At 48.3% G+C, this 20,632-nt stretch overlaps 1 protein-coding gene across 2 annotated transcripts in view; it reads left to right on the forward strand.

Annotated features, from left to right (window-relative positions):
• The window catches only part of LOC142249301 (beta-1,3-galactosyltransferase 1-like), a 237,218-nt gene that overhangs the window by 193,612 nt on the left and 22,974 nt on the right, over window positions 1-20,632 (forward strand). The window contains exon 1 of one of the 2 annotated variants that reach the window (XM_075320937.1): window positions 15,077-15,187. The exons of the other annotated variant lie outside the window; for it this stretch is intronic. Within the exon in view, the coding sequence (XP_075177052.1) occupies window positions 15,124-15,187 (64 nt within the window). The 5' untranslated portion in view covers window positions 15,077-15,123. Of the gene's footprint in view, window positions 1-15,076; window positions 15,188-20,632 lie in introns of those variants that run through there. 2 annotated transcript variants of the gene reach the window in all.

Here is a 20,632-nt window from a genome sequence, read left to right on the forward strand (position 1 = left end):
GGTTAGGTCTGAGGGCGAGGGGAGTGCAAACACAATGCTTGATGATGAAGTTCTAGATCCCACATACTGTCAACCCTCAGTCGGGCACTCGAGGAGGTCAACAGAGGTCAACTGACGACGAAGTTACCTTGCGCCTTCCTGGACAGAGTCAGAGTACTGGAAGCACGTCTACAAGTGCATCCTCAGCCACCACTCTGCCTCTGAGCAAAAGTCGGGGTGGCTCTGCAGGTCACATGTCCTCTAAGTCTAGCCTGGTCCTTTTTTGACCTTGCAAAGGATCTCCCAAATCATGTGATCTGTAAAATTTGTCAGCAATCTATAAGTAGAGGCCAAAACCTCACCAGTTTGACAACTTCTTCCATGAATCATCACATGAATAACAAGCATAAGTCCCAGTGGGAAGCTCACTGTGCTGAAATGCAGCCTAGCGGAGTGGGCCATCCACCGCCTGCCCCTTCCAGTGCATCTGCGCGCTCTTCATCTTCTATGACTGTGGGGATAGCTGTCAGATCTGTTCTTCCACGCAGACCTTCCACCACTTTAACCACAACAGGCAGTTTGCTTGGTAGGTCGTCAGTTGGTTTGGAAGGGGAAACAAGTCCTGGTGTACAGCTCTCTCAGACCTCAAGAGCACCAACTTTGGATGAAGGCAACATTATGTCTCTGCCTGCACTTTCCTCACAGACCTGTAGTTTTGCAGGGACACCCTACTCACCACCGTCTCCACACAGCAGCCAGATCTCGGTCCCTCAGATGTGGACAAATAAAAAAGGCCATTTCCTCCGACCCATGACAAAGCTAAGAGGTTGACTTTATCCCTCTGTAAGCTCTTGGCTACGAAAATGCTGCCTTTCCGCCTGGTGGACACAGAGGATTTTTGAGACCTTATGTCCATCGCAGTGCCCCAGTTCCAGATGTCCTGTTGCCACTACTTCTCCAAGAAAGGTGTGCCTGCGCTACACCAGCATGTCGCACACAACATCACCGCTTCCTTGAGAAACTCTGTGTGTGACCGGGTGCATTTCACCACCGATACTTGGACAAGTAAGCATGGACAGGGGCGTTAAATGTCGCTGACTGGGCACTGGGTAACTATGGTGATAGATGGAGAAGGGTATGCTGAACAAGTCTTGCCGTCGCCACGACTTGTTCGTCAATCCTCTGTATGTTGAAGTTCCTCCACTGCTTCTGCCTCCTCAACCTCGTCTGGGTCCTCCACCTCCGCCCCAAGCCTGCCTGGTCAGGCAACCCGCATTGCAACTGCGCACAAGGAATTCTGTACACCTCCTTACTATGCTGGCAGCAAAGCTCAACGGCATCAGGCGGTCTTTAGTTTGAAATGTCTTGGAAATAAGAGTCACACAGCGGATGAGTTGTGGTCAGCTCTGCGGTCCGAGTTTCGTACATCGTTGTCTCCACTCAACCTGCAGCCTGGGAAGGCCGTGTGCGACAATGCTGCAAACCTGGGTGTGGCCCTTTGCCGGGGCAACGTGACACACGTGCTGTGCATGGCCTTGAACCTTGTTGTCCAGCAATTTTTAACCCACTATCCCGGCCTAGATGGGCTTCTGCTCTGGGCACGGTCACTCTCTGCTCACTTCCGCCATTCAACCGCCACAGCTGACCGACTTGCATCGCTCCAGAAGTCTTTCGGCCTGCCGGTTCATTGCCTGAAATGCGATATGGCGACACGCTGGAATTCCACTCTCCACATGTTACAGCGACTGTGGCAGGACCGCCGAGCCCTAGTGCAATATGTTATGACGCATAGCCTGGGCCAATGAGATGCAGAGGTGGGGCAGATCACGCTGATGGAGTGGTCTCAGATCAAGGACCTATGCACCCTTCTGTTTCGATATGGCGATTAATATGTTTAGCGCTGACAATGCCATTATCAGCATGACAATTCCAGTCATTTACATACTGGAGCACACGCTAAACACTATTCGGAGTCAGGGGGGGGGGGACAAGAGGAAGAGGCAGAAGTACAGGAGGATTCATATGCGCAAGGGATACCAACATCTACAAGGTCCAGACGTTCATCACCAACGTGGCAGGCATGGGACGGTGGGGGAGAGGGATTAACAAGGGCGCATGGTAGCAGCCAAAATGTTGAGGAAGGTGCAGGAGACCAGTAAGAAAGGGAGGACGAACTCTCGATGGACATGGAAGAATCAGCAGATGAGGGAGACCTTGGTCAAATTTCGGTTGAACGAGGTTGGGGGGAGATGTCAGAGGAAGAAAGCACGGTTAGCACCTCTATGCCACAAACACAGCGAGGACTTGGTCCGCATGGATGCACAAGACACATGAGCGCCTTCTTGCTGCACTACCTACAACATGACCCTCGGATTGTCAAAATTAGAAGTGATTATGACTACTGGGTTGCCATACTATTAGATCCCCGGTACAAGTCCAAATTTTGTGAAATAATTCCAGCCATAGAAAGGGACGCGCGTATGCAGGAGTATCAGGAGAAGCTGTTACTCGATCTTAGCTCGGCTTTTCCACCAAACACCAGTAGTGGATGGAGTGAATCTCCCAGTTGTAACGTGACAAACATGGGACTGTCTTGTCATCAACCATCTAACCGTACCAGCAGCACCATTTCTGGTGCTGGTAACAGCAGTTTTATTGAATCGTTTCATAATTTTTTTTTTAGACTATCCTTTGCAAGGCCACCAGAGACAAGAAGTCAGACAAATAGTCAACGGCTGGAGAGGATGATACAGGAGTATCTCCAAATGAACATCGATGCCATGACTTTGCAACTGGAGCCTTGCTACTTTTGGGCTTCAAATCTTGAAAAATGGCCTGAGCTCGCCACTTACGCCTTGGAGATCTTGTCGTGTCCAGCTGCCAGCGTTGTCTCTGAACGTGTCTTCAGTGCTGCTGGTTGTGTGCTGGCAGATAAGCGCACACGTCTGTCCAGTGACAATGTGGACAGACTAACATTCATCAAGATGAACAAGTCATGGATCCGCAAGGACTTTACTACCCCTGTGTCATCCTGGGGAGAGTTAAAGGCTTGTGGATTTGGAATGTGCTTGATGCAAATCTACCTGTCAAGTTTGCAACTGGGAGACAAGTGATGCCACTTTAGTGGTGTCTGTGGGGCCCAATTTTTGGAAAAAAGGGGGACTCTGCTTGGAGTTCCTTTGCTGTGCTTTTAAAAATGATTCAAGATGAACAAATCATGGATCAGCAAAGACTTTGCTACCTACCCCGGTGTCATCCCAGGGACAGTTAAGGCTGGCGTATTTTGGAATGTGCTTGATGCAAATCAACCTGTCCAGTTTGCAACTGGGGCACAAGTGATGCCACTCAAGGGGTGTCTGTGGGGCCCAATTTTTGGAAAAAAGGGAGACTCTGCTTGGAGTCCCTTTGCTGTGCTTTTAAAAATGATCCAAGATGAATAGATCTGAGATCAGCAAAAACTTTGCTACCTACCCCGGTGTCATCCCGGGGACAGTTAAGGCTGGCGTATTTTGGAATGTGCTTGATGCAAATGTACCTGTCAAGTTTGCAACTGGGGCACAAGTGATGCCACTGAAGGGGTGTCAGTGTGGCCCAATTTTGGGGGAAAAAGGGAGACTGCTTGGAGTCTACTTGCTGTGTTTTACATGTGTTTTACATGATTTATGCCTATATCTGTGTCTCCTCCTCTTTTTCCTCGTCCAGCTGTTTAGTTTTCGCATGGGTATTTGTCCTTGTCACTTTCCATGTTTGTTTTGTCTTGGGAGTTGTTTGTCACCTTTTGGACACCTTTGAGGGTGTTTTCCAGGTGTTTTTTTAGGTGTTTGTGATTGCCTCTCATTGTTTTCAATGGGGTTCGAGAGGTTCATCAATTAACTGAGCCAAACTCGAGCCTCTAGAGGATCGCTCATCTCTAATGTTTAGTGGTTTCTGCCATGTATATTCTGTCAGAGAAAAGTGCACTGGCAAGGTGTAACGTGGTGTGGGTTGGTAGTCGTGGGCGAGGTAATCGTCTGCTGCACCCTGGCACACTACATGAAGATGGAGGTTCTGGCTGGATGTGTGGTTTTGCACTCCGGAGGCAATACACCTTTGCAGGCTGCATGTTGCCATTAGTTTCACTGACAACCTGGGGTTTTGCTCTAATAGCATGCCTAATTATATAACCTTATTGTGACTGTTTGTGCTAGCGATATAATATCACCACCGTCCTCCAGACTCACCCATACTGAATAAGTGTGCGGAACAGACGCCAAGTCCCGTCACTAGCCCGACGCACGTTTCGATGTGTTCTTCCTCGGGGGCATTAGGCATGGTATTAGAGCGCCACCTGGTGACAGTTTGTATGATAGCTTAGATCCTCTTAATGTGACTTGGGTTACACTAACCCATGCTCCAATAACTGTTATTTACTGCTCACTACCACCCAGTCATTTATTTGTTTGTGCAGGCTCGGATGTTTAGTTCCGTCACACAGGACTTTTTAATGGTGTCCTCACTTTCTGTCCTGCTCTTTTTGGACTTTATATGATCATGTGCCTATAACATTTTAACCCCATAGTGTGTAAATTTCTAATGTAAAACTGTTTTGTAGTTTTTCAATAAAAATAATTATAAACAGTTTATAGAGTTATTTTGCTGATAATATGGTGGTATATTACTTTGGGTCACACAACTCCCAGGTTGTGAGTGAAAGGAATCAAGTTTATATTTAGGGAGTGACCCGATGATGTAATAATGAATTTCCATTTTTCCCTTGCTTTTGTTGTTAATGTTGCCGTTAATGTTGGCTTGCCAGGACCAGTTGTTGCTTTACTCAGGAAAGGAAGCCACCACTCCATTAGAAACACAAAGTCTTTACTGAACAGATGGCTGATGATAGCTCTATAAACACGAAAGCGGACACGATGCTTCTTTGATGTGTCATATGCATTAAAGAGTAACTCCAGATATATTCCTGCAGCGTGTTCAATCCCATATGTCCTCACCCTTCAACATAGGCCCTAGCTGTGGTTCCATGTCATATTCCTCTCCAGTAGGGATTGTGACAATGTGGCTGGACCAGGTTAATCACCATGTCTCTTGGACGTAAATACATTTGAACAGTGTGTAGTGCCATGACTGTGGCCTGCCCCTGATGTGCAGCAACGTGATGAGATCAGCACTTTACTGACGTCATCATAGTGCTGCGGGAGACACAGACACATCAGGCAGTGGCAAGCGCTCCATGGAGGAGCCGAAGATGGCAGGTTTAATTAGAGGGAATGAGTGGTGAGAAGCTGAGGGCACATAATGGGCGAACATTTGTGAAGGAACACAGCTTTGTGACAGGCAGAGGGGGAGTACTGTATTTCAAGGTGGGGGGTGGTGATGAGGGGTGCATGTATTGTATGTGTGTGGTGATGGGGGGTTCATTGTATTGTGTGTAGTGATGGGGGTGCATTCTGTTGTGTGTGGTGATAGGGGGTGTATTGTAGTGTCTGTGGTGATAGGGGTGCATTGTATTGTATATTTGTGGTGATGGGGGGTGCATTCTATTGTGTGTGTGTGTGTGGTGATGGGGTGTGCATTGTATTGTGTGTGGAGGGGGTGATGGGGTAATTGCATTGTAGTGTGTGTGTGTGTGTGTGTGTGTGTGTGTGTGGCAAGTAGAGATGAGCGAACCGGTCCCGGTTCGGCTCGAGGTCGGTTCGCCGAACGGAGGTCCCGTTCGAGTTCGGCTCGTCGAACGTTCGACGAACCGAAATCGAACTGCATAGGAAACAATGGCAGGCAATCACAAACACATAAAAACACCTAGAAAACACCCTCAAAGGTGTCCAAAAGGTGACAAACAACTCACAACACAACACAAACACATGGGAAAGTGACAAGGACATATACTCATGCGAAAACAAAAGAGCAGGACAAGGAAAAAGAGGAGGAGACACAGATATAGGCATGGCACGCCCTTCTAAAATCATGTAAAACACCGCAAGATGACTCCAAGCGGAGTTCTCCCTTTTTTCCAAAAATTGGGCCACACACACACCCACCCCTTCAGTGGCAGCACTTGTACCCCAGTTGTACACTTCACAGCTAAATTTGCATCAAGCACAATCAAAAATACGCCATACTTAACCGTTCCCAGGATGACCCCGGGTTAGGTAGCAAAGTTTTTGCTGAACCATGACTTGTTCATCTTGGCTCCTTTTAAAAAACACAGCAAGCAAGGGTTACTCCAAGCGGAGTCTCCCTTTTTTTCAAAAAATTGGGCCCCACACACACCCACCCATTCAGTGGCAGCACTTGTGCCCCAGTTGTACACTTCACAGCTAGATTTGCATCAAGCACATTCAAAAATGCGCCATACTTAACCATCCCCAGGAGGACACCGGGGTAGGTAGCTAAGTCTTTCCTGATCCCAGCTCTGTTCATCTTGGCTACTTTTAAAAACACATCAAGCAAGGGTTACTCCAAGCGGAGCCTCCCTTTTTTCCAAAAATTGTGCCCCACACACACCCACCCATTCAGTGGCAGCACTTGTGCCCTAGTTGTACACTTCACAGCTAGATTTGCATCAAGCACATTCCAAAATACGCCATTCTTATCCGTCCCCAGGATGACACCGGGGTAGGTAGCAAAGTCTTTCCTGATCCCAGCTCTGTTCATCTTGGCTTCTTTTAAAAACACATCAAGCAAGGGTTACTCCAAGCGGAGCCTCCCTTTTTTCCAAAAATTGTGCCCCACACACACCCACCCATTCAGTGGCAGCACTTGTGCCCTAGTTGTACACTTCACAGCTAGATTTGCATCAAGCACATTCAAAAATACGCCATAATTAACCGTCCCCAGCATGACACCGGGGTAGGTAGATAAAGTCTTTGCTGAACCATGACTTGTTCATCTTGGCTCCTTTTAAAAACAATGTAAGCAAGGGTTACTCCAAGCGGAGTCTCCCTTTTTTCCAAAAATTGGGCCACACAGACACCCCATCAGTGGCAGCACTTGTGCCCTAGTTGCAAACAGGATGTTTTGATTTGCATCAAGCACATTCAAAAATACGCCATAATTAACCGTCCCCAGCATGACACCGGGGTAGGTAGATAAAGTCTTTGCTGAACCATGACTTGTTCATCTTGGCTCCTTTTAAAAACAATGTAAGCAAGGGTTACTCCAAGCGGAGCCTCCCTTTTTTCCAAAAATTGTGCCCCACACACACCCACCCATTCAGTGGCAGCACTTGTGCCCTAGTTGTACACTTCACAGCTAGATTTGCATCAAGCACATTCCAAAATACGCCATTCTTATCCGTCCCCAGGATGACACCGGAGTAGGTAGCAAAGTCTTTCCTGATCCCAGCTCTGTTCATCTTGGCTTCTTTTAAAAACACATCAAGCAAGGGTTACTCCAAGCGGAGCCTCCCTTTTTTCCGAAAATTGTGCCCCACACACACCCACCCATTCAGTGGCAGCACTTGTGCCCTAGTTGTACACTTCACAGCTAGATTTGCATCAAGCACATTCCAAAATACGCCATTCTTATCCGTCCCCAGGATGACACTGGGGTAGGTAGCAAAGTCTTTCCTGATCCCAGCTCTGTTCATCTTGGCTACTTTTAAAAACACATCAAGCAAGGGTTACTCCAAGCGGAGCCTCCCTTTTTTCCAAAAATTGTGCCCCACACACACCCACCCATTCAGTGGCAGCACTTGTGCCCTAGTTGTACACTTCACAGCTAGATTTGCATCAAGCACATTCCAAAATAGGCCATTCTTATCCGTCCCCAGGATGACACCGGGGTAGGTAGCAAAGTCTTTCCTGATCCCAGCTCTGTTCATCTTGGATCATTTTTAAAAAACACAGCAAGCAAGGGTTACTCCAAGCGGAGTCTCCCTTTTTTCCAAAAATTGGGCACACAGACACCCCATCAGTGGCAGCACTTGTGCCCTAGTTGCAAACAGGATGTTTTGATTTGCATCAAGCACATTCAAAAATACGCCATAATTAACCGTCCCCAGCATGACACCGGGGTAGGTAGATAAAGACTTTGCTGAACCATGACTTGTTCATCTTGGCTCCTTTTAAAAACAATGTAAGCAAGGGTTACTCCAAGCGGAGCCTCCCTTTTTTCCAAAAATTGTGCCCCACACACACCCACCCATTCAGTGGCAGCACTTGTGCCCTAGTTGTACACTTCACAGCTAGATTTGCATCAAGCACATTCCAAAATACGCCATTCTTATCCGTCCCCAGGATGACACCGGGGTAGGTAGCAAAGTCTTTCTTGATCCCAGCTCTGTTCATCTTGGCTTCTTTTAAAAACACATCAAGCAAGGGTTACTCCAAGCGGAGCCTCCCTTTTTTCCAAAAATTGTGCCCCACACACACCCACCCCATCAGTGGCAGCACTTGGGCCCTAGTTGTACACTTCACAGCTAGATTTGCATCAAGCACATTCCAAATCCACAAGCATTTACTCTCCCCAGGATGACACAGGGGTTGTAAATTCCTTCTGGATCCATGACTTGTTCATTTTGATGAACGTCAGTCTGTCCACATTGTCACTGGACAGACGCGTGCGCTTATCTGTCAGCACACACCCAGCAGCACTGAAGACACGTTCAGAGACAACGCTGACAGCTGGACACGACAAAATCTCCAAGGCGTAACTGGATAGCTCTGGCCATTTTTCTAGATTTGAAGCCCAAAATGAGCAAGGCTCCATTTGCAAAGTCATGGCATCGATGTTCATTTGTAGATACTCCTGTATCATCCTCTCCAGCCGTTGACTATGTGTCAGACTTGTTGTCTCTGGTGGCCTTGCAAAGGAGGGTCTAAAAAAATTATGAAAAGATTCCATAAAATTGCTGTTACCAGCACCAGATACTGTCCTACTGGTACGTGTAGACTGTTGAAGATGACGAGACCGTCCCATGTTTGTCAAGTTACAACTGGGAGATTCACTCCCTGCACCTGCACGGTTGTTTGGTGGAAAAGCGGATCTAAGATCGAGTAACAGCTTCTGCTGATACTCCTGCATACGTGCGTCCCTTTCTATGGCTGGAATTATGTCACAAAATTTGAACTTGTACCGGGGATCTAATAGTGTGGCAAGCCAGTAGTCATCATCACTTCTAATTTTGACAATACGAGGGTCATGTTGGAGGTAGTGCAACAAGAAGGCACTCATGTGTCTTGCGCAGCCATGCGGACCAAGTCCACGCTGTGTTTGTGGCATAGAGGTGCTAACCGTTCTTTCTTCCTCTGACATCTCCCCCCAACCTCTTTCAACTGAAATTTGACCAAGGTCTCCCTCATCTGCTGAGTCTTCCATGTCCATGGACAGTTCGTCCTCCATATCTTCATGTCCTCCTGCACCTTCCTCAACATCTCGCCTGCTACCATGCGCCCTTGTTGATCCCTATCCCCCATTGTCCCATGCCTGGCGCCTTGGTGATGATGAACGTCTGGACCTTGGTGATGTTGTTGTGTCTTGCGCATATGAATCCTCCTGTAGTTCATCCCCTTCCTGTTGTCCCACCCCCTGACTCCGAATAGTGTTTAGCGTGTGCTCCAGCATGTAAATGACTGGAATCGTCATGCTGATAATGGCATTGTCAGCGCTAAACATATTCGTCGCCATGTCGAAACTGTGCAGAAGGGTGCATAGGTCCTTGATCTGAGACCACTCCATCAGGGTGATCTGCCCCACCTCTGCATCTCGTTGGCCCAGGCTATACGTCATGACGTATTGCACCAGGGCACGGCGGTGCTGCCACAGTCGCTGTAACATGTGGAGAGTTGAATTCCAGCGTGTCGCCACATCGCATTTCAGGCGATGAACCGGCAGGCCGAAAGACTTCTGGAGCGATGCAAGTCGCTCAGCTGCGGCGCTTGAACGGCGGAAGGGAGCAGACAGTTTTCGTGCCCTGTTCAGAAGGCCATCTAGGCCGGGATGGTGTGTTAAAAATTGCTGCACGACAAGGTTCAACACGTGAGCCATACAAGGTACGTGTCTCACCTTGCCCAGGCGAAGGGCCGCACCCAGGTTTGCAGCATTGTCGCACATGGCCTTACCAGGCTGCAGGTTGAGTGGAGACAACCATTTATTAAACTCGGACCGCAGAGCTGACCACAACTCCTCAGCTGTGTGACTCTTATTCCCAAGACATGTCAAGCTAAAGACCGCCTGATGCCGTTGCGCTCTGCTGCCAGCATAGTAATGAGGGGTGCGTGATTCCTTCTGCGCAGTGAGAACGCTGGTGGCCTGACCAGGCAGGCTTGGGGCGGAGGTGGAGGACCCAGATGAGGTGGAGGATGCAGAAGCAGTGGCGGAACTTGGACAGACAGAGGATTGACACACAAGTCGTGGGGATGGCAAGACTTGTGCAGCAGACCCTTCACCATCTATCACCATAGTTACCCAGTGCCCAGTGAGCGACATGTAACGTCCCTGTCCATGCTTACTGGTCCAAGTATCGGTGGTGAAATGCACCCGTTCACACACAGAGTTGCGCGGGCACACCTTTCTTAGAGAAGTAGTGGCGACTAGGCATCTGGTACTGGGGCACAGCGACAGACATAAGGTCTCTAAAATCCTGTGTGTCCACTAGGCGGAAAGGCAGCATTTCGGTAGCCAACAGTTTACAGAGGGATAGAGTCAACCTCTTAGCTTTGTCATGGGTCGCAGGAAGTGGCCTTTTATTTGACCACATCTGAGGGACAGAGATCTGGCTGCTGTGTGTAGACGGTGTTGAATAGGGTGTCCCTGGAAAAATGCAGGTTTGTGAGGAAAGTGCAGGCGGAGACATGATGTTGCCTTCATCCAACGTTGGTGCTATCGATGTCTGAGAGAGCTGTACACACTCACTTGTTTCCCCTTCCAAACCAACTGACGACCTACCAAGCAAACTGCCTGTTGCGGTTACAGTGGTGGAAGTTGTGGGTGGAAAAACAGGTGTGACAGCTGTCCCCACAGTCCTAGAAGATGACGAGCGCGCGGATGCACTGGAAGGGGCAGGCGGTGGATGGTTCGCTCCGCTAGGCCGCATTGCAGCACGGTGAGCTTCCCACCGGGCCATATGATATTTATTCATGTGACGATTCATGGAAGAAGTTGTCAAACTGCTGAGGTTTTGACCTCTACTAAGAGAACCATGACAAATTTTACAGATCACATAATTTGGGCGATCTTTTTCTATGTCAAAAAAGGACCAGGCTAGGCAAGGCTTAGAGGCCATGCGACCTGTTGATCCACCCCGAATAATGCTCAGAGGCAGAGTGGTGGCTGAGGATGCAGTTGTAGACGTGCTACCAGTACTCCGACTCTGTCCAGGAAGGCGCAAGGTAACTTCGTCATCAGTTGCATCCTCCTCCACCACCTCTGTTGACCTCCTCGAGTGCCTGACTGTGGGTTGACAGTAGGTGGGATCTAGAACTTCATCATCAATTGTTGTGTTTGCACTCCCCTCCCCCTCAGACCGAGCCTCTTCTTGCCCTGACCGAATATTTAAGTTGTCATCCCAATCGGGTATCTGCGTCTCATCTTCATCAGTATGTTCCTCATTGTCTATAACCACAGGTGTTACAGTTTGTGACAAAGGGTCAACATTATGCTCAGAAACTTGTTCCTCACGGCCTGAATCTGAGTCACAAAGGTTCTGGGCATCACTGCAGACCATTTCCTGTTCTGTACTCACTGTAGCTTGGGAGCAGACCTCTGATTCCCAGGCTATAGTGTGACTGAACAGCTCTGCAGACTCAGCCATCTCAGTTCCACCATACTGTGCAGGGCTGATGGAGACTTCAGAGCTGGGAGAAAGCAAGTTTGATTGGGATGACAACTCAGAGGACTGGTGTTTTTTGGATGCGGTACTTGAAGTGGCTGAGAGGGCACTTGTTGGACCACTTGAGATCCATTCAAGCATTTTCCTTTTTTGGCCATCATCTACCTTTGTTCCTGTTGTTCGTGTCCGTAAAAAAGGGAGCACATCGGATTGTCCACGGTAAGTAGTAGACATCTTACTTTTGCTGGTAGATGGTCTATCTTCAGCAGATGATAATGGAGCTTTGCCACCTTCCCCACGGACAAAACCTTTTTTGCCTTTTCCACCACGCCTCTTCCGCTTTCCACCAGCATCTGTCATTTTGCCACTCATGTTGATTGCGACAAGATTGTGCACTGAAAATGTGGTAGTAAAAATTGAGAGGTGGTGTAGATTGCAGTGGTGGTCTAGCTTTATTAACAGCAGAATAATAAAGAATAAATATCCCTGACAATGCAACTACGGCCCTTAAACTGGCAGCAAAAATTGCTAGTATAATGGCTTAGTTATAATGAGTTGGAGTGTGCAATGCAGGCAGAGGTGCTGCAAATGTCTTTGCACTAGTGGGACTATAGCAAAGTCCAATTGCCACGTTTAGGATGCCACTAGGTACACTGAGTGTTTGCTAGTATAATGGCTTAGTTATAATGAGTTGGAGTGTGCAATGCAGGCAGAGGTGCTGCAAATGTCTTTGCACTAGTGGGACTATAGCAAAGTCCAATAGCCACGTTTAGGATGCCACTAGGTACACTGAGTGTTTGCTAGTATAATGGCTTAGTTATAATGAGTTGGAGTGTGCAATGCAGGCAGAGGTGCTGCAAATTTCTTTGCACTAGTGTGACTAGACAAATGTCCAATAGCCACGTTTAGGATGCCACTAGGTACACTGAGTGTTTGCTAGTATAATGGCTTAGTTATAATGAGTTGGAGTGTGCAATGCAGGCAGAGGTGCTGCAAATGTCTTTGCACTAGTGTGACTAGACAAATGTCCAATAGCCACGTTTAGGATGCCACTAGGTAAACTGAGTGTTTGCTAGTATAATGGCTTAGTTATAATGAGTTGGAGTGTGCAATGCAGGCAGAGGTGCTGCAAATGTCTTTGCACTAGTGTGACTAGACAAATGTCCAATAGCCATGTTTAGGATGCCACTAGGTACACTGAGTGTTTGCTAGTATAATGGCTTAGTTATAATGAGTTGGAGTGTGCAATGCAGGTAGAGGTGCTGCAAATGTCTTTGCACTAGTGGGACTAGACAAATGTCCAATAGCCACGTTTAGGATGCCACTAGGTACACTGAGTGTTTGCTAGTATAATGGCTTAGTTATAATGAGTTGGAGTGTGCAATGCAGGCAGAGGTGCTGCAAATGTCTTTGCACTAGTGGGACTATAGCAAAGTCCAATTGCCACGTTTAGGATGCCACTAGGTACACTGAGTGTTTGCTAGTATAATGGCTTAGTTATAATGAGTTGGAGTGTGCAATGCAGGCAGAGGTGCTGCAAATGTCTTTGCACTAGTGGGACTATAGCAAAGTCCAATTGTCACGTTTAGGATGCCACTAGGTACACTGAGTGTTTGCTAGTATAATGGCTTAGTTATAATGAGTTGGAGTGTGCAATGCAGGCAGAGGTGCTGCAAATGTCTTTGCACTAGTGGGACTAGACAAATGTCCAATAGCCACGTTTAGGATGCCACTAGGTACACTGAGTGTTTGCTAGTATAATGGCTTAGTTATAATGAGTTGGAGTGTGCAATGCAGGCAGAGGTGCTGCAAATGTCTTTGCACTAGTGGGACTATAGCAAAGTCCAATTGCCACGTTTAGGATGCCACTAGGTACACTGAGTGTTTGCTAGTATAATGGCTTAGTTATAATGAGTTGGAGTGTGCAATGCAGGCAGAGGTGCTGCAAATGTCTTTGCACTAGTGTGACTAGACAAATGTCCAATAGCCACGTTTAGGATGCCACTAGGTACACTGAGTGTTTGCTAGTATAATGGCTTAGTTATAATGAGTTGGAGTGTGCAGAGGACAGGAGGGTACAGTGCCAGGATTGTGGGGCTCTGGGTAGAGGAAAGGAAGCCTGCCTTTCTATTCCCTCCTAATAGGGAAATGCAGGGAGGAAATCCCTGACCTTTGCTACACAGACGCTGTCACTGTTTTCAGGACCTGTCACCTATGGCTCTGACCCTGCTGGTTTGAGCCCTTAAAAGGACTGATAGAAAGTGCTCTCCCTAAGCTGTCCAGCGCTGTGTATGGAACGCATACAGCTGTATCAGCGATAGGACAAAGGACGGAGCTGCGACAGTGATGTCTGACACCAAAGACGCAGAAGAGATAATGGCGTCCTGGAGGAAAATATCCGGTTTTATAATGCAGGGACATGTGACATGGACATCCTATCACACATGCCGTTGCTTCTCTGGCTAAAAGTCCACTTAGCTGTGTGTGTGTCTGGGATTGGCTGACATGCTGGCCCGCCCCACAAGACGCGCGCGCTTAGGGAAGGAAGACAAGGAAAAAAAAAAAAAATGGCGATCGCCATTATACAAACAGCAGCGATCTGAAGGCGCTGTTCACGCACACTATACACTGAAATGTCATAATAGTGTGAGTCACAGAGTGACTTACACTATTACAGCGGAAAGCCAGCTAGGAATTAGCTGTTTTTTTGCTGCTAGAACCGTTCTCGAACGTTTCTAGAACTATCGAGCTTTTGCAAAAAGCTCGAGTTCTAGTTCGATCTAGAACAGGCCCCAAAATCACTCGAGCCTAGAACTGGAGAACCTCGAACCACGAACCGCGCTCAACTCTAGTGGCAAGGGGTTGATGTGGGTATATGTGTGTGTGAGTGTGGGGGGGTGCATTGCATTGTGTGTGTTTGTGTAGGGGGTGATGGAAGTGCATTGTACAGTGTGTGTGTGTGTGTGTGTTAGTGTGTGGGAGGGGAGATAGAGGGTGCATTGTATTGTGTGTGGGGAGGGGGGTAATGGGGGGGCTTTGTGTAGTGTGTGTGTGTGTGTGTGTTGGGAGGGGGTGTGGAGGGGTAATGGGGGCTGCATTATATCGTGTGTGTGTGTGTGGGGAAGGGTGATGGGGGTTCATTGTAGTGGGGAGTATATTTAGAGAGAGGCAGTGTGGGAGGTATTTTGGATAAGGGCAGTGTGGGGGGATATTTTGTGAAGGAAGCACAGCAATTATTTATTCAGGGGCACAGCATGGCAGATATTTATATTTATGGGGCAGTATAATGATACTTTTATTTTTAAAGGTGTGTGGGGAAGTGCTGCTGAAGAATAAAGAGGGAGGGCTTCAGAGATGAGCGGTTGGCACGAAATTTCATCATGGCATCTGTACTGCGTGGAGACAAAAGGGATGGGATCGACTCAGAAGATGTCACCTATAAAGGTACCTTGATGTCAATGATTATTTGTGATATTGCCTGCGTCTTATCAGTATTGTGGTTCCTGTATGGTCCGTAGTCTGATAAAAACAACTCCCAGCATCTCTTTACCATTGTTAAGGACAAGCTGGGAGTTGTAGATTCCGGGCATCTTCCAAGCCCTCCCATTGATTTGCATTGTAAAATACAGAATGTTTTCCGAGTGGAAAACACCAGAAGAATAGAGTGGTCACTTCTTTTAATCACTTGGTGGTTTTAGAATCCTGAAGTGGGTAAAAGATGCTCAAAATCCTGATACTGTGCACAGCAAGTAGAGGCATATGGTCATTTGAGAATTTTTCATAGTAGTTTCCATGGTGGGATCTGCCTCCCAAAAATTTCATTGCATATTCCCTAAGTGGTATGTGTCCAAAATTATCACCAGTGGAAACGACAGCTTCCCTGATCACCTATCTGTAGAATAGGTCATCAGTATTAGTACAAGGGGATCTGATTTTTGCATCCCTGCCCATCAGCTATGTTACTGCAGCATTATGTAGAGAGCAGCATCCTCTTCATCATTCATCTGCGAGACCCAGCTCTGTAGGGAAAATAGCGGCTTCACCAGATCCTGCTACTAAAGGCCACTTTCCACGCAGTGACATCACTAGCGATATCCTTGCCGATCGCACCCGCTGCCGTCGTTTGTGCGTCACGGGCAAATTGCTGCCCGTGGCGTACAAAATCACTAGTACCCGTCACACGGACTTACCTTTCTAACGGCGTCGTAGTGGCCGGCGAACAGCCTCTTTTCTAAGGGGGCGGTTCGTGCGGCGTCACAGCGACGTCACATGGCAGGCTTCCAATAGAAGCGGAGGGGCGGAGAGCAGCCGCAGGAAAGTCATGCCCACCTTGTTGCCGGAGGACGCAGGTACGGTAATGTTCGTCGTTCCTGGGGTGTCACACGTAGCGATGTGTGCTGCCTCAGGAACGACGAACAACCTGCATCCAAAAGCAGCAACGATATTTGAGAAAGGAACAACGTGTCGACGATCAACGATTAGGTGAGTATTTTTGATAGTTAGCGGTGGCTCGTAGGTGTTAGACGCAACGACGTTTCATAACGACGCCAGATGTGAGTCACGAATTTCGTGACCTCAGCGATATCTTGTTAGCGATATCTTGTTAGCGATATTGTTGCCTGTAAAGTGGCCTTTAGAGCAATAAATAGGCCTGAGCTGTAATACTGGATGCAGCCGTGACTACATGTTATATGGTCGTGTTACACAATCTACAAGTGCACACAGATATTACACATTCACCACGCGAAAAGTGGGCCTGTACACCCCCAAATACAAGGGCTGAATTTTAGTCCCAGTCCGGCCCTGCTGCTGAGCGTCTTCCTTAGGAATCCATCTCTCTCGGTCACTCACTTGCTCAGTGCATTCCCAGCCAATTCCAGCCACTCTGTATTGTAGATGGCTCTTGTCTTTGATCAGAATCTTGCTTTTGCATACCTCCCAACCATCCCAGATACACCGGGACTATCACGCTTTGCATTGTTTGTCCCGTTGCCATGGGCGGGAGGGCCGTATCCCGGGCTCCGCCCACCCACTCTCTCCCCGCCTCGCTGCTTTTCCCTCCTACCATCCTAACACGTGACGTGAGTATAACAGAGCGGAGCGCGCTGCCCGAAACTAGTCTCTGTCTGCTCTGTGCTGCTGCTAAGGTATGAAAACTGGATCTCCCCAGCGCTGATTCCCCTCCCGCCCCCCCGGAGCGTGAGATCCTCAAGCTGTTTCTATGACTCACTGTGTCCTTATCTATCGTGTGTGCCTGCCCTGCAGCATTGAGAATCAAACAGTGTTTGCTTCTCAATGCTGCAGGCACACCACGGTAGATCAGGACATTGGGGAGAGGACACAGTGTGTACTTACCACTGACTTGTGTCCTCTCCTGCAGGTGCACAGCACTGGCCGGTAATATGCAAAGATAGAAGCATTGCCAATGCTTCTATCAGCTACCGACCACTGATCCCCTGCCTGGCAGAGCTGCTGTTCACACATCAGTTTTTTCCCAATCAGGCATAATCTGCTTTGTGCCTGATGCAACGGATCCGTCTCAGATTGTGAAAAAACTGATGAGACGGATCCGTTTTTTTTTTTTTTTTTATGCTGAGAGAGACCACACACGCACACACGCAGGCACTACCTCACACGCATCATCACCCCACACGCCAGCAATACCCAGCACGCATCATCACCGCACACGCCGGCATTACCCAGCATGCATCATCACCGCACACGCAGGCACTACCCAGCACACATCATCACCGCACACGCCGGCACTATCCAGCACGCATCATCACCATACACGCAGGCACTACCCAGCACACATCATCACCGCACACGCAGGCACTACCCAGCACGCATCATCACCGCACACGCAGGCACTACCCAGCACGCATCATCACCGCACACTCCTGCACTACCGCATGCATCATCACCGCACACGCCGTCACTACACAGCACACATCATCACCGCACACGCAGGCACTACCCAGCACGCATCATCACCGCAAACGCAGGCACTACCCAGCACGCATCATCACCGCACACCCCTGCACTACCGCACGCATCATCACCGCACACCCCTGCACTACCGCACGCATCATCACCGCATACGCCGGCACTACCCAACACACCATCCCCGCACATGCAGGCACTACCCTGCATGCATCTTCACCGCACACAACCCGGCATTACCTCAGTGACGTCACCGCTGACAGCGCGGCTCCCTTCAGTTGCTGCGTGGAGCTGATAGAGAGAAGCGGTGTTCTACTGCCGTTCCTGTCAGCTTCATGTAGTAGAGCTGAGAGCGTCGCGGGACCTCTGTGGATTACGTCGGACCTGGAGGGGTATTTGCTGATTTTAATAAAATGGTGAAAGAGGGTGTTTTTTTGTCTTTTATTCCAAATAAAGGATTTTTTTGGGTGTATGTGTTTATTTACTTTCACTTACAGGTTAATCATTGGGGGTGTCTCAGACGCCTGCCATGATTAACCCCTTATTACCCCGATTTCCACCGCAGCAGGGCAATTCGGGAAGAGCCGGGTAGAGTCCCGGGACTGTCGCATCTAATGGATGCGGCAATTCCGGGCGGCTGCTGGCTAATATTTTTAGGCTGGGGGGCTCCCCATAACGTAGAGCTCCCCATCCTGAGAATACCAGCCTTCAGCCGTATGGCTTTATCTTGGCTGGTATCAATATTGGGGGGGAACCGCACGCCGTTTTTCTTGTAATTATTTATTTATTTTACTGCACAATATAGACCTGCCCACCGGCGGCTGTGATTGGTTGCAGTGAGACAGCTGTCACTCAGCGTGGGGGCGTGTCTGTCTGCAACTAATCATAGGCGCTGGTGTGCGGGGAAAGCAGGGAATACGAGATTGAATAATGAGCAGCTGGCATTTTCAAATCTGGAGAAGCCGTCGGAGCAGTGTGACAGCCGTGCAGCCCTGCGCCGGTGATTGGTGAGTGGGTGAAAGTAAGTGAATGAGTCAGTGAGTCAGTCAGTGAGTGAGAAAGTTTGAGAGAGAGTGAGTGATTGATTGATTTTCTAACAAGCAATGAATTTATATCACTTCTGGGCATGCTCAGAAGTTAAAACCGGATACGGTACATGCTTCCGGCATTTGAAGCATGACACCGTATCCGGCTCGCATAGACTTTCATTATGCACCATGCCGCACCTGGCGCTAGGCATTTTTTTGCCGCTGGCAAAAATCGTTCCTCTCTGCGTCCTGTGCGGCCGCCGGAGTGACGATTTTTGCCGCATCAGGCAAAAACCAGATCAAACGCAAGTTCATGCGGCACAATCCAGCGCTAATAAAAGTCTGAAGAAAAACCACACCCGGCGGCAAAAAAAACTAGATGCGTTTTTCCCGCAAGGCGCCGGATTGTGCCGCACAGCAAAAACCTGATGTGTGAAAATACCCTTAGCTGCACACCCTGTTCAGCTCTCCTCCTAGGTCCTAGATGCCTGCACACCCTGTTCAACCCTCATCCTGGGTCCTAGCTGCCTGCACACCCTGTTCAGCCCTCCTCCTGGGTCCTAGCTGCCTGCACACCCTGTTCAGCCCTCCTCCTGGGTCCTAGCTGCCTGCACACCCTGTTCAGCTCTCCTCCTAGGTCCTAGCTGCCTGCACACCCTGTTCAGCTCTCCTCCTGGGTCCTAGCTGCCTGCACACCCTGTTCAGCTCTTCTCCTAGGTCCTAGCTGCTTGCACACCCTGTTCAGCTCTCCTCCTGGGTCCTAGCTGCCTGCACACCCTGTTCAGCTCTCCTCCTGGGTCCTAGCTGCCTGCACACCCTGTTCAGCTCTCCTCCTGGGTCCTAGCCGCCTCCTGCACACCCTGTAGTTAACTCCCTGCCTGTTCTGCACATTGCTGATCTGTGGTGGCTCAGAGCGATCACGGACAGCTTCTGCAGTTTCAGTTTGCTGGATGGGTGTAGATGGGGAGTGGATATGGGTGTGGCTGTTTGTATAATGGGTGTGGTTAGGGGCGTGGCCTAAAATTGCCGCGGCGAGCGTTGCGCGCCGCAAACTTTGTCCCTCTTTCCCTTCTTTAAAAGTTGTGAGGTATGCTTTTGTGTCTCTTGGTCTCTTTTCCTGCCACAGGTCAGCCATAGCATGCGGCTGTGCTGCTCCTCAGACCTGAAATCTGTCTCTTTCCCTCAGCACCAGCTCTTCCCTATGGGCTATGGGCTAATCACAACTGCCAACTGTCATTTGCTCTGCATTCTGTTGCCGAGCAACCTATCTTATCAACATCCTATGTTATACTCTTATGTCGCAGTGCTACATGTATACAATACAGCAAATTAGGGTCCCAGTATGGAAATACATTACAGTGCTTACTCTTTCAGAGCATTTTTTTGAAAAGAAAAGACTGGAGTCTTTTTTTTCTCACAAAACATTTTTCATCTGAAGTTATTTACTGATTTTACACAAAATGCTTTTAACTTTATTAATAAAATGTTGTATTTTTATTTTGTGCTAAAAAGACTCCAGCCTTTTTTTTTTTTTTCAAAAAACGTATACAATACACTATATCCTATGCATTCCTACACTTATCATTGCTTTCCTACATAATATTACTTTATATCTTATCATATACACTGGATATCAAAATTAGAGAACAATGTATGATCATTTGCTTTTTTTCAGAAATAATGTTATCTACAGGGTGGGCCATTTATATGGATACATATAAATAAAATGGGAATGGTTGATTATATTAATTTTCTGTTTGTGGCTCATTAGTATATGGGTATATGGAAAGGGGGAAACTTTTCAAGATGGGTGGTTACCATGGCGGTCATTTTGAAGTCGTCCATTTTGGATCCAACTTTATTTTGTCCAATAGGAAGAGGGTCATGTAACACATCAACCTTATTGAGAATTTCACAA

This window comes from Anomaloglossus baeobatrachus, chromosome 8 (assembly GCF_048569485.1).
Source record: "Anomaloglossus baeobatrachus isolate aAnoBae1 chromosome 8, aAnoBae1.hap1, whole genome shotgun sequence".
Taxonomy (NCBI): Eukaryota; Metazoa; Chordata; class Amphibia; order Anura; family Aromobatidae; genus Anomaloglossus; species Anomaloglossus baeobatrachus.